The 27,697-nt window shown below is 39.5% G+C and overlaps 1 protein-coding gene across 1 annotated transcript; it reads left to right on the top strand.

Moving 5' to 3' along the window:
* Positions 1–468: 468 nt before the first annotated feature.
* On the top strand, positions 469–17,081 carry elmod1 (ELMO/CED-12 domain containing 1). The gene is made up of 10 exons (XM_028467295.1): positions 469–670; positions 5,262–5,407; positions 5,508–5,536; positions 5,634–5,731; positions 5,872–6,001; positions 7,515–7,648; positions 8,243–8,311; positions 9,250–9,300; positions 9,799–9,932; positions 11,664–17,081. Exons 1-10 carry the CDS (start codon positions 654–656, stop codon positions 11,837–11,839), a joined length of 984 nt encoding a protein of 327 aa, XP_028323096.1. The 5' UTR covers positions 469–653; the 3' UTR covers positions 11,840–17,081.
* The last annotated feature ends 10,616 nt before the right edge of the window (positions 17,082–27,697 follow it).

The raw sequence follows: 27,697 nt of genomic DNA, 5'->3' as shown, positions 1-27,697 counted from the left end.
CTGTAAACAAATAATAGTACTAGAAAGCGCATCACAACATCAATTATTTTTTAATAAATTCTTTGACTGCAAAATGTTATGAAAGGGGGGCGTTCACAATTTTTCTGTTTTTATTTTAATGTAATTTGAACATATTTTAAAAAACATTTATTGGGGGTATTCTATTGTATACATAATTTTAAGATTTCAATCATATCTGTTATATTCAAATGTAAATATTTGATTTGCTTGTGTAAATATGTTTACTAATAGTTGTCATTGTATTCCTTTTGACAGAAAATCTATTACTTGCAAATTTAAATAAATACATACAATTTAAATAAATGTAATTATTTAAATTAGATTAAAATAAATAAATTTAATTTAATTCTCGCGACCGTGAAAATAGCTAATAAATTAGTAATTAAATTTAGAAATAATTAAAAAATAAAATAAATACGACGCGTTTGAAGCAGAATGTGTGATGTGATGAAGGTAGAGGAACCATCGACGGAGCTTTGTGCGCGTGTCTGTGCCACAGCTTCCGCCTGCAGCCGTTACCCCGTCAGCACCACGGACAGCTCCTCACCCAACGACCCCACAACCCACCGACATCCGTCCGTCCTCCACCTGCACCAGCTGATCTCCGTCCGTGAGCAGGAAGAGGAGGAAGCATGAAGCATTTCCTAAGGTAGCTAACGCGTTGCTTTAAGATGATTAAGATGGAGGTGCGTTCAGACACGATGGAGAAGGAACGCTGTTTGTTCCAACCTGCTGCTGGGAATGAACACCATTAATCCCAGTCCACCCATTAAATCCTTGTCAAATCGATAGATGACTGCAGTATATTGCATTGCTTTTGAATTAGTGTCACTAGCTTGGTCTATTTTTAGCAGTGTTGTGTGTGCACAGAACAGGAGGCCATAACATTAGGACTAGCTGTGCTGCACTGCATTGACCTTACAGGGTGTCCCACTCCTCACACAGGGTGTCCCACTCCTCACACAGGGTGTCCCACCCCTCACACAGGGAAACAAGCATTTTTGGTCCTTTTGGGTCTCATGCACCCCTTATCATTTCTATTATGTATGTGTGTCAGTAGCCTTTTCTCAACCCTTGCCACTGTAAACAGGAATCTAAGTTGTGCCACTATGTAATATTAGTGCTGGATGAGGAACATTTTTGCATAATGTGAGAAATTAATTGATAGATGTTTCCATGTACCCCTAAAATGAGTTCTAGTATCCAAAAATGGTACACGTATCCTTGAATGGAAATTATTGCATTAAACTATCCCTGATCTTCATTTGCTTCGTCTTGGGTGGACATTCCTACATAAATAAATCAGAATCAGAATCAGAATCATCTTTATTGGCCAAGTGTATGTTGTACACACGAGGAATTTGACTCGGTCAACTGTGCTCTCTCCAATAGTGAAACATTCAATAATAAACAATCAACTAGAAGAGATGATAATAAGTATAAACATAAGTATAAATATAAACAGTAGTTAGACTAGAATGTGCAAATAACAAGATGATAATAATAATAATAATAATAATAATAATAATAGTATAAAAAAAATAAACAAATACAAAATAAAAATTAAAAAAAATAAGATAAAAAGAAGGAAAAAAAAAATAATAGAAAAGAAAAGATAATAATAAAATATAATAATAATAAAAGGAAAATAGTGCAGTAGAGCATTGATAAGTAGTGCAGGAGAACATTTAAATTAAAGGTATGTACGAGTAGGAGATTCAAATACCAGACATTGTTTATTTCATTTCCCATTAAAACATTTTCCGACCTGCTTGCTCTTTTTCCAGGGTCGTGGGGGTTTTCTAGTGCCTCCATCTCCAGCAGTCATCAGGCACTAGGCAGAGGTACACCCTGGACAGGGCGCCAGTCCATCACAGTTCAACATACACACAGACAGACAGACAGACAGACAACTACTCACACTACAATTTACTGTGATTAGCAATGTAGAGATTCAAATCCACCTTTTTACAGTCATGTTTTTGAATTGTCGGAGGAAGCCGGAGTACCCGGAGAAAAGAAAACCCACTCAAGCATGGGGAGAACATGCAAACTCCACACAGAAAAGTTCTGTTCTTGTTGTGAGGCTGATGTGCTAACCACTACACCCTAGGTTCCCAAAGTGAGGTACGGGTATCCCCAGGAGTACGCAAATTGTCATAGGGGGTACGTGAATGAAAATGAAAAACACTGACAAAATTGGAAACTAGAATATAGAGCAGCTAATGCTAATGCCAGGCTAATGCTATTGTAAGGTTAATGCTAGGTTAAAGCTAATGCTATGTCAATGCTAATGTTAGACTAATGCTATTAGCCTAGCTCGGCTAATGCTAATGCGCAATTAATGCTATTGCTTGGCTAATGCTATTGCATGGTTGACGCTAGGTTAAAGCTAATGCTATTGCATGGCTGATGCTAGGTTAAAGCTAATGTTAAGTGAATGCTAGGTCAATGCTAATGCTAGGCTAATGCTAGTGGTTGGTTATTGCTATTGCTAGGTTAATGCTTGGTTCATGTTAATGCTAGGTTAAAGCTATCGCTAGGTTTATGTTAATGCTAGGTTAAAGTTAATGCTAGGTCAAAGTTAATGTGAGGCTAATGCTATTGCTAGGCTAATGTTAATGCTAGGTCAATGTTAATGCAAGGCTAATGCTATTGCTAGGCTAATGTTAATGCTAGATTAATGCTAGCTAATGTTAAGCTAAGGCAGGACAATGCGGGACAGCGCCTGCATCCTCACTTGCATTTTCTTCAGGCAATGCAAATATTCTAGTCATTATTATGTATTATTCTTCAACAGGATAAGTACAATTCAGGGACAAATTTCACTGTAGTTCTAATATTGTATATGACATTATGTTTATTGAGTGTGCAGGACTAGGGGTACATACCTTCAGGTTAAAGGTGTGAATGGGTACGGGACAGTGAAAAGTTTGGAAATCACTGCACTACACTATCATGCACCCTTAAAAAACTATTTATTTAATCAAAAATTAAAAAAGGGCAGAAATAATCACAATACTACCAAACCATACAGACAACAAAATAATTGGCAGATCCCCTAAGATTTTATAGACATTAAGATGCATAGGAGAAAAAAAAGAGTCTGACATATTCAAGTTATGATATGAAGAATAACTAAATAATGCTTTACATGATTAAAAAAAAAAAAAAAATTGGTCTGAGCCAATCAAGAAAACATGCATCAAACCCTTGATGCATTATACAAACATGCTAGGCTAATGCTAGTGGTTGGTTATTGCTATTGCAATATGTTGGTACAGTAGTATGCACAATAACTGGAGCCATAAGTACAAAAATCACCACATTTAGACACATCATTATATATTTTATTGCTAATGATAAGAGACCCACAGGGAAAATATCTAGTCTGCACTAGAGAAACAGGCCGATGCTAAGATCATTTTCTCCTCTTTGGTTTCTTAATGGGTCACTGTGCATTTCCCAAGATATTACTAGTTTCCTTCTTAGTCTCACCTGCAAAAATAGCTCTATTTGATCCTCGCTGAATCCTCACCCACACAAAGGAAGAGCAGTGCAATCCTTGTACATCCTCTCTCATTACACCTTCATTCCCAATCCTTTCCCACACTATACAGTGTCTATGTCTGGGTAATTTCTCACTACACTGATGAGTAAGAGATGTAAAACAATTATTAATGATTTGCCTAATAAGTTACTTAGGTTGATTAGTTTCATAAAGCAGAGGAAACCTGAGCTACAAACCCTATAAGTCATTGTAAGAGTCATAAATAGAATAAAACTGCTTAAAGGTCCAGTATTATGCTATTTTTTCATCCATCTCCATTTGTTCTAAGAAACCCAACAACATAGTATTTGAGGTTTATTTTCCATAACTTGCCCGTTTTCCAGAGTTTTAGCCCTCTGAAAAGTCCCTTTAATGACGCTTCAAAAACACAGGCTGTTTTGGGGCCTTCATGCATATGCATGAGTGGGCGTGTCTGTAGACGCAGACTTCATGCCTCGCTCTGAGAGGCTGATCACCATCGCAATTTTTCTTTTGCTATCCACACACTCGTTATTTTTTTTAGCCAAAAAACTGCACATTACAGTAAAACACGGCTATATAAGCGGTTATTGTGATTCTGCTCCACGGTGTGTGTTTATCACAGCAGCAGCAGCAGGGGAGTCAGTCAGCTGTTTCACCAGAGCTGCTACGTCGCTTACTTGTCATCCGCACATATTCTGACCACAGAACTAGTCCGTTTAAGATGATAGTCCACTATTCTGTCCAACCGCTGTGTCGCATTGGGTCAGAAACACGTCAGATCATGTCAAAGGCGATACGAGATGCTATAACGGTTACTAAAAGTGGAACTGCTCCCTGGGCGCTACACAGTGGCTGCCCAGTGCTTCTCAGGGAAGGGTTAAATGCAGAGATCACATTTTGCGTATGTAGCTTTACATATGACAATAAAGTATAACCTATCATCTATATTAAACCGCAGTGTTTGTTTAACATGTGAGGTAGTTTGAAAGTCAGGACTGTCAGGAGGAGGAGGAATGATATTTTTAAATATTAAAATTAATAACATGTGAAATATCAATGCTTTGAAGAATATTACATAGAGCCTGAAGGGAGATCATTTGTCTTTTTTTTGAACATTTTACCCAACCGCCGAAAACCTTTACATGCCTGCGGAAATATTATGTTACGTAAGCACGTAAACAGGTTAATACAAGCTCTTATAAGCTTTATGCGAGTAAGCAAATAAATAGAGTGGGCTGAGGTTGACCACCTACACATTAACATGGTGAAGTTTCACCCAGTATGAGTACAGATGGGCCACACATTTTGGTGCAACAACTCACATTAAAACTTTTTATGTTCTCATGGACACATTATACATTAGCTCAATACTTATTTAATAAAGAGACTATTAATTTAACTTTAGGGATGCCGTATAACATTAATGACGTTATTATATAGTAATAATAATTAAGATAAGAATTTTTAGTTATTGTACACATTAATAATCAATACAGACATTTGAAAAAGAAAAAAAAACATTTTAACATTTTCATAGGCAGAGTTTGCTCTTTTGTAAATGTGTATTCACTTATATGACTGTTATGAGTTGTCTATTGTTGTAATTGGCATTATATAAAGAAAGTTGAATTGAAGTGAATATGGACACATTTGTATTAACCGTATCTATCTGCTTTCCTCTATAATCAATTCATCCTCTTCCCTCCAGAGTGGTGACCCAGTTCTTCGTGTTCCTTTATTTTAAATGTCTGTGGCGAGGCCTCAAGTTTGTCGTCAGGAAGTTTACAGGACGCTGCGAGCTGCAGCGGATCTGCTACAATAACAAACATGGCGCACGCAGGACCCTCAAGATAGGTAAGCTGCATACATATATGAACTCTTCTACTGAAGTGATGCAAAAAGCTGGTAATAGCATCACGGCATGTAACGTCTTTTACTTTTCATTTTTCTTCAGAGTCATCGCTGAGATACTCAAAGAATGAGGTACAGCTCTCTAATCATTCATTCAGCTCCATATGTAGCCTATAAATGTCACTGATTAGCCTTCATGTTTCATTCCAAACCCTCTTTTCTTGTGTAGTTGCTGCAGTCGGCTCTGAGTGTCCATCCAGACAAAGTGGAGAAGACCATTGATGACATCATGGCTTTGAAGCACATCAACCCTGACACCAACCCACAGTGAGCTTCCACTACACACATTACACTGAGGCTTCATCTCACGTTATCTGACTGAGGGAGGTAAAGTTTTTTGAAATGCCTAACACATTTGATTTTCTGTGTGTGTGTGTGTGTGTGTGTGTGTGCGTGTGCACACGCAGACTGGGCATCTCCCTGCAGGCCAGCCTGTTGCAGATTGTGGGCTACAGGCAGCTGGTGGCGGAGGTGGAGAAGCTGCGTCGGGAGCCTTACGACTGTGAAAACGCAGAGCATGAGCAGATGCTGATGAAGGTACCTGTCAGTCTATGTCCCTGCATTAAAATACATGCAGGTTTTACTAATGTTACGAACAGTTAAGGTTGAAACTCCAGGTTCTTCATGCTATTCTAAAGCATTACTATTGGATTTGTTGGAGTTTCTAAGTGGACCGTGGGAGTGAAACTCAGTAGTGTGATGGACTGTCTGTGTGTAAATGTAGCTTTCCTTTATTATGAGTGACATCTTTTTTTGGCTGGATGCCATGTGCATTTTACACAGCAGCCAGAGGAAAGTCAGTGAGGCATGGGGTCAAATAACAGGCTTGTCATGCTGCTTGAGATGATTTCCATCTTTAGATGATAAAGTAGTGCTTAACAATGTTAAACATCTGCATTTGCCTTTTGCTTTAAACCAAACTGGTCGTACTGTAGCCCTGAACCAGGGTGTGTCTGAATAGTCCCTCCTATCTCCTTTCCTATCTACTTTTTCTTAACCCCGGAAGTGTTTAAGTGGCAGCCATGATAAGGAGCCTTCCAATTCCCTGAAAGCTAAGGAAAGGAGGCTCAATGCTTCTTTTATAACCTCATTTAGCCTAGGAAACACTAGTGCATCCTTTACCAAAGCAGACCAGATAATGCTGCCCCACAATTCATTGCGGCGACAGCATTTAAAGGGGCCCGCTCAGTCGAGCGTTCACGGAAACTTGTGTTGACTGAAAACAGAGCACTCTGCCGTTCAAGAAAAAGGGATCGGAGGCATTTTTAGCCACATTATGTTTTATTAAATGTATTTCATTCACCTAGGAATGCTTTGTGCGGTTGGACATTTGTATACCTACAACGTTATATAGGCCTATATCTTACATAAATGTAACAATTTCATAAAATCATACTTATTTTGGATCAATGTTGATTTCTGAGTGAAATGTGAGCAACATTTCTCAATGTGACTTTTTTTGTTTCAATTTTGTTCCTCGTAGCCTGGTACCCTCTTTTCCTTTGATTTATATTCAAACCATGTAATAGTTGAGATTATATCACTGGTTAGAGGCACAGGGGAAAGTGTAATAAATGCACTTTTAGTGGTCCACTTTCAGAAATTTGTAGTTTTTTCACCATGGCAGACGTCACTAACCTTCACTGCCGTCATTATTATGTCACCTAGTGGAAGTGCATCTGAATGTCAGAACAATTTGATAGTCTCCTCACTCCTTTCCTTAACCCCATGATGTCATCCACGGGATTAAGGAAAAGTGGATAGGAAAGGAGATAGGAAGGAAAAGTGGATAGGAAAGGAGATAGGAAGGACTATTTGGACACAGCCTGAGACTCATTAAAAATGGCCGAATGGAGCTTGTTTTTAGCGTCATCTGCAGGTTTGATAGATTGTTGATAAATTGTGTGAAAATCGTGTGCAAATGTGTGTCATTTGTGAAAAAGCAAAGGGGCCTTAGCTGTTTAAGAATACAATGGGTCCATTTCATCTCCAGCCCCACATGGATGTCACAAAGTTCCTGTGCTTCTGCTTCCCTCCGTGTGTGTTGTAGCTCTGGAAGGAGCTGCGTCCGGACACGCCTCTCAGTAGCCGCATCTCCAAACAGTGGTGTGAGATTGGTTTCCAGGGCAGCGACCCCAAGACTGACTTCAGAGGCATGGGCCTCCTGGGGCTGCATAACCTGCTGTAAGCGAATAATCACAGTGTACACACATGATTGTGTCTCAAACTCAGACTGTCTGGGGGCCACTGGCGGCACTGGTCTATTACAGGAAGTGTGAGATCTGAGCAAATTGATTTTTTTTTCAGTTGTTTTTTCTTTGAATTTTTTTTCACTAGTTATAACTAGAATTAGGGAACTGCAGTTATTAACCCCTGGTGCACAGAGCCCAGTTTAAATCTTGGTTAACAAGAGATGAAAATATGCATTTTTTTGCAGTTTTTGATAGAATCTTGTAAATTATTTTACCTTATAACATTAGAATGATACATTTGACTCATTTTTTTTAACTGAAAGTCATTGCCTCTGGATCTTCTTAAAAACATAATATGTTTATTTTTTTGAAAGCAAAAAAAGTACATGATCTATTAATAAGTAAGTGTTTGATATTTTACATGCATAATTTCATTTACAGGAAAGTGTGACCCCAGCTGTAATGACTTTAGGCATTATTTTTTTTCCAAACATCTTGTGGTTTAGTTCTGTTAATGATGACAGTCACAACAATATCAATTCACATACGAGTGAATGTCTGAAACGTGCTGTCGTCGCTCTCACAGGTACTTTGCAGAACATGATAAATCCACCGCTCTGCAGATACTCCACGACTCCCTGCAGCCAAAACACAAGTAAGAGATTACCAACTGTTTAACTCATCATTTTACAAGCCATTGCTAAGCTGAAATTGCACTGAGGTGTCCATGACTCTGTATTCACCACTCTCTGCTTGATTGCAGTCACTTTTAAAGCTTCATCTGTTACTGACTGCTGCTTGTTTGTCACCGGCATCCCGAAGATCAGCCTCATTTCTCTTCATTTGCCTCCATCTCTGCCCATCCTGTCTCTCTTTCTCTGTCTCTCTTTGTCTGTCACGCACAATATAGGACCAAGCCAAGGTACACACCTCACCCTCTTTGTTTGCTGCATTCACAGCTTTGCCTTTTTTTTTTTCTCTCATTGAAATAATTTTTCATTCGTTTTTTTTTTTTTTAATGCTTTCAAATGCATCACTGCTTTACTTTTAGTAAATGGTATTATTAAAATAATAATAATGGAAATGTTTAAAGCACTTACATCAGTACTATGCCAAAAGCCAGAGTAAAAATTCAAAGTAAAAGTCTATATATTTCAGATGTGATTATATATTAATAAAAAATCTAACTCCATATTTGATACGTGCATTTATGAGTATCTAAAAAGCCTATAAATACATAGTATCTAATTTAAATGATTTTTTAATTTTCACATCAATAAAATGTTTGCTTTACTAATGTTTAATAGAGCAGCAATTTCATTGAAAGTTATTTTTAAAAAAAGTTTTTTAAATTTTGATGGATAATAGATTGAAAAATGACTATTTAAATCAGACAGGGCACTGTAAAAAAAGATTAAAGCCAATTATCAAAAAGTGTTTCTGGTTATTTGTCCAGTAAAACAATGAAAAAAAGAAATTATTACCGTTTGTTATTTATTATGATCTAATTGTTCTGGTCTGGCCCATTGCCTGAGATGAAATTTGGTTGTTTGTGGACAGACGTGAGTTACATGCCCGGTGTGTCTTTCACAGTGAGGCAAACAGACCTGAGTGGGAGCAGAAAAACCAGGACAAGGCGATTGGGTGAGTCACTGCTTAAAGAGTGTAAATAACTTTTTGTAGAAAAGTTATGTAGAAAAACTATGGCTGGGTGAGGTATAAGAAAGTGATGGAGAATTGTTGAACGTTACTGCAGGATGTGTTCGAAGACAGAGTGATAGAAGTCGAGTAAAACCTAAGCTCCAAATACTACACCCAACAGATTATAAGATCAACCCAACAAGATATAAATGACAAAATGTATAATCTTAAATACTCATGAGGAAACCAAAAGAAACTAAACAACACCGTAGACCACTTAACACTGTTACCATGGATAGTTTGATTCACCGTTAACACTGTTATTTTTTGGAATCATTATCAGTTGGAGGAGGAGATAAATAAATGATGAAAAGAGAGAAAAGATGAGTTAAAGACTTGTATTTGCAACAGTTCTAAAATGGCTCATTTAACCAACTCTTCTGAGATTAAACCTCAAAACCTGAACAAACCCTGCAGTCTAACGTCTACCTTTTACCATAGATATTCATTTGCCATCGTGGGCATCAACATCACAGACCTGGCACACTCCCTGCTGGTGAGCGGAGCTCTGAAGACCCATCTGTACAACGTGGCTCCTGAGATGCCCAGCCTGGTGTATTTACAGCAGACCTTCTGTGAGTTGATGTGGTGAAACCTATCATGCTCTTAGTTGTATATTAGCCGAGAAAAAACATATCTCTGACTTTTAAAGTTAAATTCTTGTCCCATATGCTTTTTTTTTTAAGTTTACCAACAGTCCACACCAGCAACTCAAACTTTCATGTCTCCTGTAAAATCTGGCATTCTTTACAGCCATGCATTGTTCACGGGATACCATCTAACTCTGGTTGCAAGGCGGGGTTCACCCCAACTTATACAGAGGAACCATAACATTATGACAACTCGAAGGTGAAGCAGGCAATAGTCATGTATTCATCAAGGCAAGAAACAAGAAGGCATGAAGTCAGAACACAGAAGAATCAGTCAGCAAAGAAAGAAGTAAAAAAAAGGTCAGAATCTAAACCAAGGTCCAAAAGTCAGGAAGTGAGTCATTACTATTAGAAATAGTGTTAATGAGAAGACAGTACACAGGCCGTGTTCGAAATCGCATGCTAACGTTTCACCCATACTAAGACTGACATCAGGGTATGTAGTGCGTTCACATGATAGTATGGAAAGATTGAGTATGCAAAAAATACCCGGATGTATACTATATCGGGACATTTTTTAAGTATGCACGGTGGGCACACTAGTCATACTTATCTGCCCCATGATGCATTGCGAGCGGAACGTAAAATCGTCCTGGGACCAGCTTAAAGCTAAAAATCAAATGTCCCCTTTTCAAAACAACAGCATCTCTTCTTGTCTTCCATTAGTTTTTTGTTGTTTTGAGTTAACCGGAAGTTTAGTCAGTAGCACAATGAGGGGTCTCCGAAAATCTCAGAAATGTTGGCATGAAATGTCTTTCCATGAGTTTTCTGGATCAAATCACCACACGATGATATTCTTCTTGGTCACTTTCTCGCTTAAAAAGCTTTCAGAACTCTCAGAACTTTCAAAGGCGGTGATTTAACGGAGATATTAGCCTCAGTGTGTTTCCGCTTTTTGTCTTTGTAGGTACAAAATGCATCTTGGGAAACTTGGAAGAATACTTAAGTGGGAATGGTTGCCATTCTAATAGTATACAGTAGATTATATAGCGCTTTTTTCAAAGAAACACAGAGCGCATACATAAACCGTTATTCATTCACACCAGTCACTCACACAGTCATACCGGTGGTGGTAAGCTACAATGTAGCCACAGCTGCCCTGGGGCATACTGAAAGAAGCGTGGCTGCCATTTTGTGCCAAGGCCCCTTGGACCACCACAATTCATACCCATTCATAAGAGGCTATGTGGGTAAAGTGCCTTGCCCAAGGACACAACGACAATGACTTGGATAAAGCGGGATTCGAACCCCCAACCCTTTGGTTACTGGATAACCCACTCTACCACTGATCCACGGTCGCCATACACACTCATCGAGTATGTAGTGTGTAGTACGTTGGTATGCAATTTCGAACACAGCCGTAGAGTAGCATAGGCCGAAAACAGTTTGATTAGCAGATTAGCAGCAGCTGGGAGACACAGGTGAAATGAGTGAGGCTGATTAGAGCAAGGCAGAGCTGTGACTGTAATAGTTCAAACCAAGTCATCTCATGCTGCTAATCTTATATATATATGCCTGATCTGTGCATCCTAACATTAATATTTTTTGTTTAAAAGCATCACTTTGATAGTTCCCTAATAGTCTGTGATAAAGCAGAAGCTTACCGATAAATGTGGGCAGTAAATATCACCTCCTTTGGATCTTTCTTCCTGACAGGTTACCTGATGCAGGAGTTTCACCAGTTCTGGGTGGAGGAAGATCCCAGCGACATCATGGAGTTCAACAGGGTTCGCTCCAAGTTTCACCGCAGGATCCTGCGACAGCTGAAGAACCCAGATGCGACCCTGTGTCCTCACTTCTCCGCCTCCGACCTCCACCTGGTCAACCTCTAAGCATGCCTCTGCCCTTCATCCACTCACCCAGCCCTCACCAGTCCCTTCATACCCCTCACAGAGGTCCTACTCGGTAAGCAAGGAGCACAAACCAGCTCCTCTCAGCTAACCTCATGTTGCTTCACTGCCAAATCAGTCAGCTACTACACCAATGGTTCTCAAACTGGGGTGCGTCAGATAAAGAAGCCAGGTTATGAAGTGAAATTTAGGTTTTGACCACACAAACATTAACTTTTCATTTGCAGTTTATCCTAAAATAATTTAAAGTTATTTCAAATTAATTTTTAAAATGTCTCTGTAAACAGCTTATTTCAGCAATCAGAGGCTGAAAATGCAAATTAAGGGTTTCCGATTTCCTGCTATAACTGAAAACACAGAATTCACGGAATTCTGTTCCTGAAATGCAAATGGTAACATTTTGTATTTATTTATAATTTTTCCAACCAAACAGAATATACCCTCACGTTAATGTTTTGGGACACTATCAAACGTTTACACGCTACTTCCCCGGGTGGTTGAATGCGAAGCAAAGAGACAGAATAGGTAAATCTCCTGAAACGGACACAGACTTTTTTTTTTAATCGTGACCCCATTTTGACACCACAACTTTCTGGTGACCCCAAAGACTTTTTTTTTTATTATTAGAATTTGTTTTTAATCATGTTTGTTATACTGCATGACAAATACAGACTAGCCGAGATTAGTGACATGATGCGCCAGCTAGCTCAGATATATTCATACTGCATTTTACTTAAAATTTGAGAAAGTGAAGTTAAACATTTGTTAAAGATTGTGTTGTTTTTTCATTTCGGAAAAAAAACATATTTTCAATCTGGAATTTTTTTTTTTAGCAATTGCTAGACATTTCGTGACCCCTAGGTTGAAAAAAACCCTGGACTAAACCCTCACTTACATGTTTTGGGACTATATTACGCATTTCTACAATGTTTTTCCACATTAAACGGAACAATGCGCTTTGTAATGTTCCGTGATTTGAGCACAATGTTACCTTTTGCACATCTGGAAATATGAAAATAATAATAGTTAACACAGTTAATACGATTATCTAATTATCCGTATTATGCATGTTTGGTACGATTTATGTAACTTTATCAACCATTAATTATGTCAAATTAGGGAAAACAGATGAAATGGTAATGAAACGAAAATGGATATATTGTGGAACAGAATTAGCAAAACTTTGAAATGGAAAATCGGAGGCCCTAAAAGGTTTTTGCTAAGCTAACCGGTATGATAAGGACTTCAAGGTTATTTTTCTTTGACTTTCAGCCAAAGGACCAAATCACTGATGGACATTTAAGAGGAGGAAAACATTAATCATAATAACACCTCCACCTGAATGTCACCTAGACTACCTTCAGACAGTCGAAGTGACTCATCAGCTTTCAGCTAAAACACGTCAAATCTATGACTTATTTAATACACAATTCCATTGACATGGATTATTTCACACCAAGTAGTCTGTAGTCTATTTATATTAGATATATATTTCAGACACATCCAAGCCTTATTGTGTTGCCACGATAAAAAAAAAAAAAAAAAATTTGAATTGGGTGCAGATTTTAAAATAAAGACTAAAATCTATAGATTTGATTAAGAGTTTGGTTTGTAAAATGCAATTATTGGCATTTTCAAAATGACATTTTAAATCTTGGGTAACAAATCTGTTTTGATGTGCATCAAAAATATCTGTTACATTTTACGTGATGCATTGACTTCTTTAATAGTTTCTTCATCTACTGTAATGATGGTAGTATGAGGTGGGGAGAATTAGGCAATACAACAGACCAGAGAAGTCCAAACCATTTGTAATAATCCTCATTTTGATGTGCGGACAAGGCCTGAAGCGGAGTATACATTTAGGTAAACAAACAGGACGTCAGATTTCACATTTTTAAAAGTTTGAGAAATTGTTTTACAAACCCAAATAAAATCAAGATTGAAAATCACACACACACACACACACACACATTGCCTCCGCTCCCTCACCACCAGCATCAGAGATGACATCACGATTGTAGTTGTGCATAAGGAGGAGGTAGCATTGCTTTAGACCTGTTAAAATCATTTCTCGCTTTACTTTCTTAGACGTAAATATTACCTGGCAATCAAACATGACCTTATTTTTTGATATTCATGAAAAAAAAAAATGTATTTAAACAGCTTAGATTACAAGATGTGATGAATATTATACTAGAACTTATTCAGTCAAGCTATTTAAGGGCCATGTCACCTCATTGTTTGATTGTAAATGTACTTTTCACATCAATGCATTTTTTTACACCTGAAACTTTTTGCCAAATGTCAAATGTGAATGATTTCTACTCTCACAGCAGCAGTTTGTTTCATGTGAGCACTTTGTAAACCTTTGACACATTCCGACTATGGATATGTTTGAAGGCCAGAACCTTCAAACGATCTTGTTGGGTTTGCAAACAGTTCTGCCTTTAATTTGATTCTCACACATCACTTTGTTATGAATGTCCATGATGTTGCTCACCTAAGTAATTTCTCGATTGTGTTTTTAACTCACTGAATGTCTCACTGTTGTATCAACCAAAGCAATACTTTAAATTCATCTCACCACTGCACACTTTTAAATGTGTTGATTTGGACCACACGTGCCTCAGCGTCGTTTTACATCACAACCCGGAGCTGGAATGATAATCAAATCTGTAGCTGCTCCTCATTACCGCCTGATGGTAAGGTAAACAATCACCGCATTCAGTTTGACACATTAGTGTAATTAGTGTCAACAAATGTCCCTCAGCTCTGGCCACTGCTCGGTGCATTTTAATTACAAGGGACATTGTTTGGATTTGGAGACGCTGTTGTACAGTTGACCAGCAATTCAGTCATTACAGAGCTCCCATATACAGACAACAGTAAGGTAATAACAAGGGAAAGAAAGATTTAGGTTTTACAATGCATCACATCATTTATTAAAGTGCATCAATAAAACGCCCACACGCTGTCGTTATCGTAGGTTGCAACGTTTCATTAAACTTTGCATTAGTGAGCTGCAAATTGGTCTTCAGATGTAGAGATGAACATATGCCAATATAATTGCATGATTCATCAGTGTAACATATACAGAATTGACCAAATAAGCAAAGGAAAAAAGGGGAATAAACAACCCTATCAACAAACCAGGGATAATCCCCCAAAATGATCAACAAAAATGATGGATAATCACCAGCTAACCAACAAACAAACAGCCACACTTACCATCACACCAGGTAACCCACTAATAAACCAACTAACTAACAGTCAGACCAGCTGACTGACCAACCAACCACATGTACAAAAAACAATATACGTAGATGACTAGCCAACTATTAACAAACTAATACAAGTAGATTACAAATCAACAGTCTAACCAACCAATTATCTGTCTGTTTAACTAACCAATCGACTGTTTTAACGACTAACTAGTTGACCAGCCAATCAACTAAAGAGCCAAACAACCACACTTACCATCCAACTAGGTAACCGACCAACTAACTAACTGACAGTCTGATTAAGCAAGCAACCAAAAGCCACACATACAAACAAAATAACCAACCAACAAACTAGCTATCTGAAAGTCTGACTTACTAATCAACTAATCAACCACCCAACAGCCATACTTACCAAAGTAATAACCAACCAACTATCTTACTGTCTGACTAACTTACCATACAATCAACAATCTTTCTGAGAAATCTGTTTACGTATCATTCTTTTGAAATGCGTAAAAATGCCTAACTAGTCTTTTATTATGGTCTGCTGCCAATAGGCTTCAACTTCCTGTAGCGGAGACTGTCAAAGTGAATGCGCGTGCGCAAACTATGCTGTTGTGATGCGCAGCCTTGTTTCCGTACAAACAGGTATCACTCTGAGCAGCATAGCATCATGGAGGAGAGCTCCAAAACTCCAAAGTTACCCATTCAACGATAACCAACGTGTAAAGCTATTACTAAAAAACAAAAGAAAAGTCCGGGTTCAAAGCTTGTGGATAAACGTCTTTGTGACCGCAACAGAATTGATCTTGGAGCTGCTTTTCAAAGGTGGAGGGACTTGCGGCTTTTAAAAGGATTCTGAACGGACCCTGATTTGGCGACATTTCTCATGGACAGGTAATAAATATGTTTTGTTCAAACTACCATGAGTGTTTTATTAGTGAAAAACACTAATACGTGTGTTGTTGTGTTAAAGACAATCAGAATTTGGATCGTTGTTCTATGCGCATGCACAAACGTAGAGGCGTGGCTTCTGGTATGTTGGCAGAGGCAAGGGGAGGAAGTGGAGCTGTTTAGGGAAGGACATCCAGACGTTTGCCTTTGAATTTTCTCATTTCATCCTTCGGATAATCGCTTTACGGACCAACTAGCTAACTAGCCGATTAACCAAATAACAAACCAATTTAAAGCCAACGAATCAACAAAAACAAAATCCACTTACCATCCAACTAGGTCACCAAACAACAAACCAACTTACCGTCTGACTTAGCAACCAACCAATCCGCTCACCAACCGACCTACTGACCAGTAAACCAACCAACTAGCTAAAAAATAAATGACTCACTCTTCAACATCAGTCTAAAAGCAATTATGATAGTATGAAAGGAGCTGATGTGATAGTGAAGTGTGTGTGCCTGCAGACAATGAGCAGCAGTTTGATCGTCATCTCAGCTCTGACTCACACTTTCTGTTTCCATTAAGTTGTAAACGCCAACACATGACCGTGTGCGCTTCTTAACACAGCCGTGCGTTGTCTCTCCCACACACTTGAACACTGTGTCAGGCTCTTCTTTCCTCACTCCACGACAATACAATACGCTGCCATGCTTGCGCTGATGATAGTGTTTGAACAGTATTCTTGTTCTTTTGAATGTCAAAGCGTTTTGTCAGTGTTATGCAGCCCTTTACTTCTGTGAATGCCAGCGCTTTTTTTTTTTAATTTAAATTTTTTAATGTTGCTTTGCATTGCAGTATGAACTTGATTCAAATCTTTCTTTAAAGTAAAATCTCAGTATTTTGTGGTGCAGGAGCTTCAGAGTTCCTCTGTACTGTTGACTTAGTTAGCTTCAACCTGCTGTACAATCTGCTTTAAGCCTGCCTTTGAAACCTGCATGATACTTCATCTGCACTGACAGAGAATTACTCTGAAAAGTATAAAGAATAGTTAATATCTATTGTAGCAGCGTGCTTCATTTGTGATTTGTGCTGTGATTTTTGACATCACAATAAAAAAATTATCATGTGTAACAATTGTAGCTTTTTTTGGGACTTTGTGTAATAAGCTTTTAAACATTTAAACGTAAGTATTAAGCAGAGTGTATAGACATAAACAGGATACCCTTTGGGATCACTAAAGAGGTTTAGAAATACCACTTTGGTCAAGAATTGAGCATTTCTAGCTAAATATCTGTTGATTCCATTACAGCTGATTTCCAGGAATATAATCACTCACATAGTCTTTCCCTGAATCCTTCCCACCCCCTCACTGCCTGTAATAAAATATTGAACATGTACAACACATTCCTCTTCCGATTTCACAAGTGCATAGGTTGTAGTTTGAGCTGTCCGTAATGACACAATGTGCATTCTGACTTAAGGCACTTTAAAAACAGCTTCACAGTTCACAACCAGTGTAAATACGAGAGACGAGTTTGGTTATTTGGCAGCAAATTTAGGTTCATTTGAGCTCACCAGCAGATGGCAGTAAATTCACATTGACAGTGGGCTGGACCAATAAAGACACTTCCCTGATTGTCCATCTTCATGAGGATGTAACTTTACCTAAATAAACACATGCAAAGGGAGGACAGGAACTGGTTCTGAGTCCAACATCATATCAATTACAATATCTTAACTGGCTTTACAGTACCAACTTTTCAGATACCTCCTATAAGACCTGCTTCACTTAAACACATCTTATCTCCCACACACTCATCCATGCACCTCTCCGTTCTCCCACTGGTGGAGTTTGAGTCTTCAGCCACACTGGTTTAGATCTTTGGCATTCCCTTCTTTCAGACTTCCAGGACATCCAGATGGAGATAATAAGTCGCTTTACTCTGAGACAGTGGATAGACTAGACTTCAATACACAATTTGGTCAAGATTCTGTCAGTTACAATCATTACTACTATATACTGAAGCAGGATGACTAATGACAAAAATGCATGTGAATCATTTTGTCTTCTCCTACTTTAGCTTAATCAAACAAAGACATCCCATAGTTACCACATGAAAAGAAACACAGCAACACAAAACAGGCTTTTCTGGCAGCTTGTCAGCGAGACATGGTGAAAATTTCAGTGTTTATCTCTTCCCCCCTCTTGAAATCAGTGTGACAACAGGCGATGCTGCAGTGTGTGATAATAATGCAAGTAGAGATACATGTACATCACTTCAAAGCCGTGGATTAGAGCAGATCAGCTCCAGACAAACTCAGCTGTAATGAGAGCTCAGTCACAACTGCAGGCGACCGCTAGAGCTCATTCACTTCCTCGGTCAGCATTTCTTACTCCTGTTTTCATGCATTAACTGTATTTTTATTCATTCAAACAAACATGTTTGCAGGCAAAAAGAACTTTCCAAATCAAAAGAATAACTTTGTTAAAAATGCGTCTTTTCCACTACATCTGATAGAGAAAGTAGTTGTTGTCATGGCTGCAATTTATGCCACCTCTCACCTGAGCAGTGTTTGAATAGACATGTATAACAGTTCATCACAGCCAGACATGAAAGTTGTCCAGGTTGTACTTATACCTACTGCTATCTGTAGGTGAAAACAAATCCTAGCAAACCCTAGCTAACTCAATTACAATGCAAGATACCTCACTTTGACCACAGGTATTTGTAAAATTCTGTTTGTTTTTTGTTGTTATTAGCCCTTGTGGTCCTCTTTCTGTTTTTCTGAGTCTGTTTACTCGTGTCTCCCTCCCAGTGATGTCAGTGTGTTTGGGTTGTGAGTGATTAGCGGCCTCATGTTTTGCACCCAGGTGTGGCCCGTTCCCAATCAAGCCTCCCTCACCATTTAGCTTGGAGGACACAGAATGATGGCTGGATCATTTTTTAACGATACCCTCCACGTGTGCCTGCTGCGTTTTGTCCCATGCTCCCCGGTTTCCTTGTGCCTCCTTTTGTCTTTGTGGATTTTGGTTTTTGTAAGTTGTTGCATTAAAGATGGGCTGGTTACGTGACGGCATTAAACACGGGACGATGCAGAGATAAGGGTTTGGCGTTTGCTAATCCCTAATTAGGACTCAACGTAAACATGAACTTTGGCTCATCTTAAAGCTGGCACATAAAATATGTAATAAAATAAAGAAAGAAAATGATTAAGTTTCAATGAAAAGAGAACAAATAAAGCCGTGTAATCAGGGTAATGTAAAAAATAGTTCCTACATGCAAACATATTTTTTTTACAAATGCATTGACAAAATGCATCTATCCACACCAGAATATTTTACTCGAAGTTTTATACATAAAGGCTGACGTTACTCTGTCATTATTATGACATGACACTTGTCATTAGCATGAAAAAGGTGTCATGAAGGCTGTCATTAAGTGTTGTTCGTTGCCCTAACCATAACCCTAACCTCACTAGATCCCTCCACCTAACCCATAAAATGCCATAATTTAGCAAACACTTAATTATATCTTAATGACAGCCTTCATGACACCTTATTCATGCTAATGACAGATAATGACAGCATCATGTCAGCCTTATATATAAAACTACAAGTGAAGCGTTGCTGAATGCTCTTTTCATGAAGATCATTGTAATGCAAATAATTTAACTGCTGATATTGTTTAATCAGTTATACAGACAGAATTAGATTTTCATTAACAGCTTGGTAATTTACATAAAAGGCTATTACATACATATGTAAATGTGCTAAAAGGTATGACAAATTTCAAATTACAGAGGTGATTATATATATATATATATGTGTGTGTGTGTGTGTGTGTGTGCATGCTAACTAATTCAGCTGTAGATATTGCAGTTCCTCAAAATGCCGGTACACAAAATTTGCCAGTTTTCACAGTTTTCCTGTGCTTGAACTGTATCACATGATGGCAGTCATTCTCAAAAGCAAATTGTTGAAGCAACTCTGAAATATTCCAAAATCCTGCAATTTTCTCAAATTATTCTACAAAATTTCCCCAGAATTGAATAGAAATGAATCACAAAATCAAATAACTGCAGTTAAAGATCCTGCAGGGAGTGATATGTCATTTATTGCTTGGTTATTGTTGGTGCCTTACGTACTTAACATGTCATTTAAACATGGAAGCGCAAACTAGGGCACATTATTGTTGAAATTTCTTGTTTTCCTGCCTATAATCTGTGGCCCACTTTAGATCAAACTGGTCCGTATTTGTCCCCTGACCTAGGCTTTGGCTCCTGGCTCTTATGAGCTCACAGTTTCTTCAAGCGTCCATGTGAAGGTGCTGGTGTGCAAAACGAAGGCATTCCCTCACAAGCTGCTGACTGCAGTAGCCTGCAGCACATCCACCTAATGTGACGTGGAAATCCACAAGCAGCTGGATAGCCATGCATTCTGACAGTGTGACACACTTGTCTGTCTTCTGTGTCCCTTTTCAGTCAGATCAAACTGAAGCTTCCCTCAAGTGCTTCTGTTAAAATGATAATCACTATGTTTCAAACCGCCTCCACAGAAAAAGCTTTGTTTTCCCAACAAATGGATTTTCCTCCTCACAAACAATCAATTGATACCAAGAAAGCCGAGGATGAGCTGCCAGAGATTTCACATTTGCAGCTCTAATTATGTTAAATTCATCAACGGTGTCTTATTGATTAGGCTAAGGCGGCTGCAGTTGTTGCAGGCACTCGGGGCCTCTGGTGCTCGTTTAATGGCGTACACCAGTGAGAGGCAGCAGATCCATGAATCAAACTGTGACTGTGTGTGTGTATTAGAGGCCCCAGCACAGCCAGTTCATTTATATAGCAATGTATGAGTCAAAGGGGGATGAGCTGGGAGTGTGCTTTAATTTAATGGGAAACATGTGAGCTGTTAAAGTCATAACGCATGAATTTGTCCCATGTTTAAAAGTGCCTATTAGAGGGCTTTATGATATGATGTATGATGGGATGTAACATCACAGCTACCACTATGATCTTCTATTCAACATGATATACAGCATATTTTACAATATTCTACTGCATGATGTAAAATAATGCATTATATATATGATGATCTCAGTAAGATTTTGAAGGTGTGATGTGGTATCTGTCACCATTAATTTGCAGCAAACCGTTTAAATCTAATAAAGTCATTCAGTGTTTGCAAATATCTGCATTTTAGATCAACTGGTAACAAAAAAAAGAATAACTTGGAAAAGATGGCTAACTTTAATTCCAGCCATATCTGTGTGTGTGTTTTTTTTTTTAAACATTTACTTACAGAACAATGGGAAATGAGGACCCTGAATCCAATCGGGATCTAATCGTTTTGTAATATTGGCAAATATCGTACCATTTATTGAAGAATCAATATCACATTGTATTGTCGCGAAACTGGTGTTTTTCACCCCTATTATATGGACACCAGTTTTACCACAACCTCTGCTCGCTGCTTCTTGCAAAAATGCAATTATGTCTGATATTATTCAAAGAAAAATAAATATGAAAGTGCACATTTACATATACAGTTGGCTATACACAATCACACTCAAACTCTATTTAAAAAAAAAAAACCCTGCTGCACAGAGTTCTTTGATTGTATGCAGCAATTCATATGCCTCTAGCGTTTATAAAACTCATGAGAACACTAAAAACAATCATCTCCACATTCAACGGATCCAGCTGCTCTCCACCTGCCCCTTATCAACCCGTTATGTGCTGAACACAAGCCATCGCTGGCCCTTCCTTCACTGCTCAGACCTTCTTTGCTGATCGTCTTTCACTGGTCGTGAACTCCTGCCTTCTCTTTTTTTGCTGAGTGTTCTTAATGTTGATACACCTCATTATAATTTCACTGTCTGCTATGTATCCTGCTGGCTTTGCTCCTGGCTATGAGTGACCTTGTAGGTTTAAACCTTAAAGGCTATGTAAAAATGTAACCAACAGGTGAGCACTCAGCCATTTTTTCTTAATACGACAGAATGAGAAAGGTAATGAGCTCATTGGACCACAGAGAGTATTCTAACATACTGGTACTTCACTGTGGAGTACAACAATACCTCCAACAGGTGGTAAAAACTGCCAAAAAGATCTTTGGGATGCCACTGCCAGCAATTCACACAATCCACCACAAACCTTGTCATGCCCAACATAGCGTCCAAACTCTAGAGGTGGTAGAGAACATGAACCAACTGTATGTGCAGTCCACATACCTGCAATGATCCTGTATGGTGTTATAATGAGAATGCTGCTGTACGGCAAATCTGAAGCAATTTGAATTATTTACAGCTTCTCACTGACATAACTGCTTTGTAATAACATAATACTTTTATACTTTTTGAATAAAATACATTTTTGAGGAGATTTTTTCCCATTCATTTCCTTTGGGAGAACATCAAAGGACATAAACAAACAGCTGTTACCATCTAGTGACTTGGTCCTGCTGGGAACCTACCCCCAGGGGGCATCAAAGCCAACTGTTGCCGTGAAGTCAGCATCTGTCCTTTGATCTGGAATCTGCATGAATCCTCAATACAAAAAAAAAAATGGGAAAATGTATTTTAAGACTGCTTTTCTCACTGGTATAGTTCCAGGCTTGAGAAGAGAACAGCTGTTAGTTTTAACATGTTGATTTGGCTCAGTTTGGGTTCACAGCACATTTTTTGATCCACTCCAAAATAACCTTTGATGCAGTTCCATGAGCTAGTCGAAAGGGCCACTGTTACTGGAGTAGAGACATCTCTAGTCAGAGGAACACAAATGAGAAGAGGGTCAGTCTCATTTGTTAGTCAAAGTCAGCATGCGAAAGCTCTGCCTTGTGTGTCTCTGAGAGCATCCGTCAGATGGAGCTGTGATTGTTAATCCACATGTTAATGAGTGCCTTTGCCTCCTTGTTGCTACGGATCAGTCCATGCGTCATTCCTCACTCTCAATAAATGTTGTCTACTGGTTCTGCGCTATAGCTGGTTCTCCTGCCCACCCATCATACCACACGCTTTTTAATGATTTGGCCATTTAAATAAAGGCTTTTGGAATCTCTTTTTGGAGTGCCTTGTTTCTCCATTTTTTTTCGCTCTTGACTTTAATTGGAAACTCTCTGAGTCCGGCCAGAAGAAACTCTCTAGAATGAACTTGCTTAGTCTGCTCTAATCTTTGTTTGTGTTTTTAATCTGGCCCAAACACAGCAGACTATACAGGCATTTGAATCCAAGAGTGTTTTATCTCCTCAAGGCTTCTTCTGTGTGAACGCACCCTTAGGAATAAAATGGAGCCTCCTCTGTTGCCTTGGCGCAGGGGCCAAGCCAGCATGACACATCCTACATTAGCAATAACTGAGGCGCATCGCGCTGGCGGTGTCAAAAATGGTGACCTGGGGCGCTCTGGGGGGCTGGGTCGGTGCGCCTGGGGGCTGGCGATGCGGCGTGCAGCGTCCCCTCGTTGCCCAGGGCGGCCGGGGGTGTGGTCGTTGTTCTCGGGCGTGCTGCTTCTATTCCAGGTCCTTCTGGCCTGGGGTCCGGTCCCTGCTGGCTCTGGGCCCACTGGCGGGTGCCCGCCGACTGCCCGTTCGTCGCGGCTCTGGCCGTCTGCTGTGCGTGGGCCTTGGCCCCTCTGCTGGGATCTCGGGCGGGGGGCTCTCTGGGCCCTCCCCGCGGGGGATTGGGTGTGGGGGTGGGGGTGCTGGGGTGGATGTTGGTGGGGTGCCTTGGGGTTGGGGGTTGGGGGCGTTGGCGGAGTGCGCTGGCTCCTCGGCTTCTAGGTGCTTTCTCGGGTGTGTACATGGGGGGCGATGGCTGCCTCTCAGCTTGGTGTCTTGGGGGCGTTTGGGGGGCTGCTCATTCGGGGGGGTTGCTGGCCCCCACTCTTTCTGCTATTCTGGCTGCGTCCTCCGTCGCTTGTGTTTACAGTGGCAGTTTCTTGCACATACATCGGTCTACGATGCACAAGCATGCCTTGGACTGTGGGATAAAACTTGTAGTGGGCTTAACTTTAGACACGTTGATCCCAAATACCTGTTTCAGGTATTACCACTCACTCATTCCCTCTGCCCACAGCCACCACCATTATAGTTAAGCCTCACACCTACAACTTCACATCTCACTTTACAGTAATCAACTCTTTCCCACCCTTCCATTTCTCTTTCTTGAATCGCTCCTCTCTGCTCTCTTCCCCCTCCACCTCCCCCCCACCCCCTCACCTAGGTGTAACACTGCCCTCTCTTTTTATATTCTCCCTTTAATAAAGTGTTTCTTTCCCTTCCTTAGGGAGGGCTGGTGATGGTCACAATTATGCAATAAAATAATGCAATTTATTTAATTGCAATAACAAAAAAATGAAAAATATAATGCATTGCTGTCTAAAAAAAAAAGATTGCACTTCTTGTAGTGTTTTTACCCCCAATGTTATCTTGATTCCAGTATATCCACTTTAAACATGCTAGGACTGCTGAATGAGAGCTACCTTATCTAACAGTCATTTTTTTCATCTCAACTCACTGACTGCCATTGACGTACATATGTAATTTCAATTCCAACGGTTCACTGCCATTGACATATATGTACATCAATTTTGTTTTTCAACAGGGGTTGCTAGGAGACCGTGTGGCAGAGTTATAAATGAATATCAGCCTTGTACTGATGTAGTGACCTGGTGCCATGTAGGTGGCAGCAGTGCACCTTTGGATGACAGATTTGCCGTGAAGGGTATATACAGTATAAACGAGAAGCTGTCAAGAGTTGATGAGGGAAAAAATGCTGCAACGAGATAAGACGGTGAAGCTCAAGCAGCTCACACTCGAACAGAGAATGTCTCAACCTAAGTCGACTATTGAGAGTGTTGCGATTGTGAGAGAAGACGATCAACGACCCTGGCCAAGTGGTGAGACTCGGCATGTCAGGGAAGAAGAGGAATTTGTAGGTGTGGGGACTGAGGGGGATACATACTGTAAGGGCACCATACAACTCTGACCCAGATAGCAAAATAATAATAATTTTGCCATCAAAAGCCTGGTCTTAGTGTTGTTTTTGTTGCTGTATAGTAGGAAACCAATGATCAGATGTTTGAGGTGTCACTAAAGCAAAAAACATTTGCCTAAAAGGCACTGTTCTGCTTGACAGGTTTTTTTTTTCTCACAAAAAGCCTGTTTTCTCAGCTTTTTGGTCAGAAACTGGTGTTATCTGCTCTGAAAATGGCTGGCAGCCAATGAGTTAAGATATATAAATCTGTTCAATTCAATTCACTTCAACTTTATTTATACACAATGCACAAATTGTGCACAAATGCACAAATGTCAACAAAGTGTTCTCAGTGCGCTTAACAAAATATAAAGTCCATTGTAAGAAAGAAAGAACCCAAGAAGATCCACATGAACAAGCATTTAGCGACAGTGGGAAGAAAAAACTCCCTCTTTTTTATAGGAAGAAATCTCCAGTGGAACCAGGTTCAGAGCTGGCAGCCATCCGCTTCCACTGGTTGGGTTAATGAACAGAAAGGGGGAACAAAATAGGATAAAATGATAGACCATCCGAGTGTCCCAGACTTGTTGAGCCACGAACCATTGATCAGGAACCGCCAGCTCCAACATCAAGACACCTGAAACAGAAAAGAGAGCGAAGGGCAAGGAGAAGGCACATACTGCAGGAAAAACATGATACACTATGATTCACCCGTTCCTAGTGTTTAGATTAATATTAAATGTCATGCGGCCACCCACCATTCTCTGAAATGCTACCACTACAGATGAAGTTTCGTCTTGTACTAAGCACACGTAATGATCTCACTACTGAGGGGATGCATGTCCGCTTTGATTATTGCAATTATACGGTGTACGCTTTTGTAAATAAATAGGTTTTGAATGTAACTATCCCTCGCAATGATCTGAGGTATTGACCATTTACGTGTAATGGTCTGTGATTGAGACCAAAACAATGAGATCATTGTTAAGTTAAAACAAAACAAGATTGTTTTATAATTTATATTTTCAAACATGTTTACATTCAAACAATAGGTACATTAGCATGTTCCAGCTGTACTCATAGTATGCCAAATCCATTTGGCTGTAACTGGTCACACAGTCGAGATTATGAAAAAACGGATTGGACAAAAATTTGGATTTCATACTCCATATTTTACTTGAATAAAGCATGTAATTTCAGATTTTGTTAGATAGAATTTCAGGGTTAGCCTACTTTATTCTACAATGTGTAAAAAGAGATCCCACAAGCAATTAAACAAATCCTCTCTTCCATTTATTCTATAAGTAATCCGCTCACACTTTGCCATTGTAGTTAACGTCCCTGCCCTTTCTTTATCGGTGGACCTATCTGTAGATTTCCAGCGTCAAAAAATTACCATACATCCTGTGGTATAAGCTAGGAAACACCACATCTTTAGATTTTTTGATAGGTTAACATCAATAATACAAAAAGACAAGATTCAATATAATTGATTAGTTGTACACCAAATGAGTAAAGCATGTGGTTAGAAGTTTCGCTGAATTCATTACATCCTGCATAGTGTTTGTGTAATGTGGCTGCAAATAAAGGCTGCATTCGTAATTTGCTTGGCTCACCCGTTTGCAGTAAAATCTGTGGCATGTGGAACAAATGGACAAAGGAAATCCTCCTGAGACTGCAGCATTGTCTTCAAAGGCAGCAATGTATGGCACCTTGTGCGGTCTGTTATATTTTGCTATTACAGAAATCCCTCAAAAACATGAATGCTTGGACCAGAAAATACATATTCAATCCTGGAGCTGAGCAGTAGAAGATGAAGGTGTACACAACAAACACCAGCGGGTTGGGTTCTGATTTGTGTTTCATTGTTTTAGTTCAGAGTAAGTATCAGAGGTGGTCGTTGGGCAGCAAGATTTCTGTTTGGGCAACTAAAAAGAAAATACAGCGCTCCAGGTTGGAGATAAAAAAAATCTCTTTGATCCACCTATGTTGCACCTTTTCTTCACCCAGCATAGTTTCTCCTCCTCTGCAGCTCTTGTTCTTGTCCCAACCTCCCTCTACTTTCTTCCCTCTGTCATATCTTTCTTTTCTCCCCTTCTGTTCTCCCCCAAGTCTCTGATTAAGCTTGCTGCTGCATTAATAAAGTGTGGCTCCACCTTCCGCCCTCCTCCAGTGGGATTAGGCAGAGCACTAATTCCATTTCCGGTCTTGGCCGCTTTGAAGTCGACTGCCAGGGAGTCGACTGCCTGCTCCTTCAATTTTCCCCACCATTTGCATAATCCCACTACTGCATTGGTATATACTCATTGGAGTGGAGAGTTAATGTGCTGGATAGAGCTGCAAATTGACGTTATAATAATCCAGTGGTTTCCTTCCTGTAGCAGTTCATTCTCCATCACTACCATCAGGGATCAATGAATCGCTGCAGTTAGTTATCGCCATCAGGATGTCATCATTGTTACAACCTCACTTCTTCATCTTCCCCTGCTTGATTTTGCACTTCTTATCATAATTGATAATTAGCATGAGCAAATGCTAATTTCTGCTCATTGGCAGCAGCTGATGTATTTGTGCTGCATTATCTGCCCGGGCAGCTTCAGGGAGGGTAATTCCCACAACTGTGACGAAGCACTGCAGTGATCGAGCAAGAGGAGCGGCTGAAATACTCTCCAACAACGGGGAATAACAACTGTGTGAAAACCGAGCTGCAGAAAATCTAAGACGTTGAATCTCTACTGGGGCTGCAC

The sequence above is a fragment of the Gouania willdenowi genome, chromosome 14 (assembly GCF_900634775.1).
Source record: "Gouania willdenowi chromosome 14, fGouWil2.1, whole genome shotgun sequence".
NCBI lineage: Eukaryota > Metazoa > Chordata > Actinopteri > Blenniiformes > Gobiesocidae > Gouania > Gouania willdenowi.
This window is presented reverse-complemented; position numbering and strand designations above follow the sequence as displayed.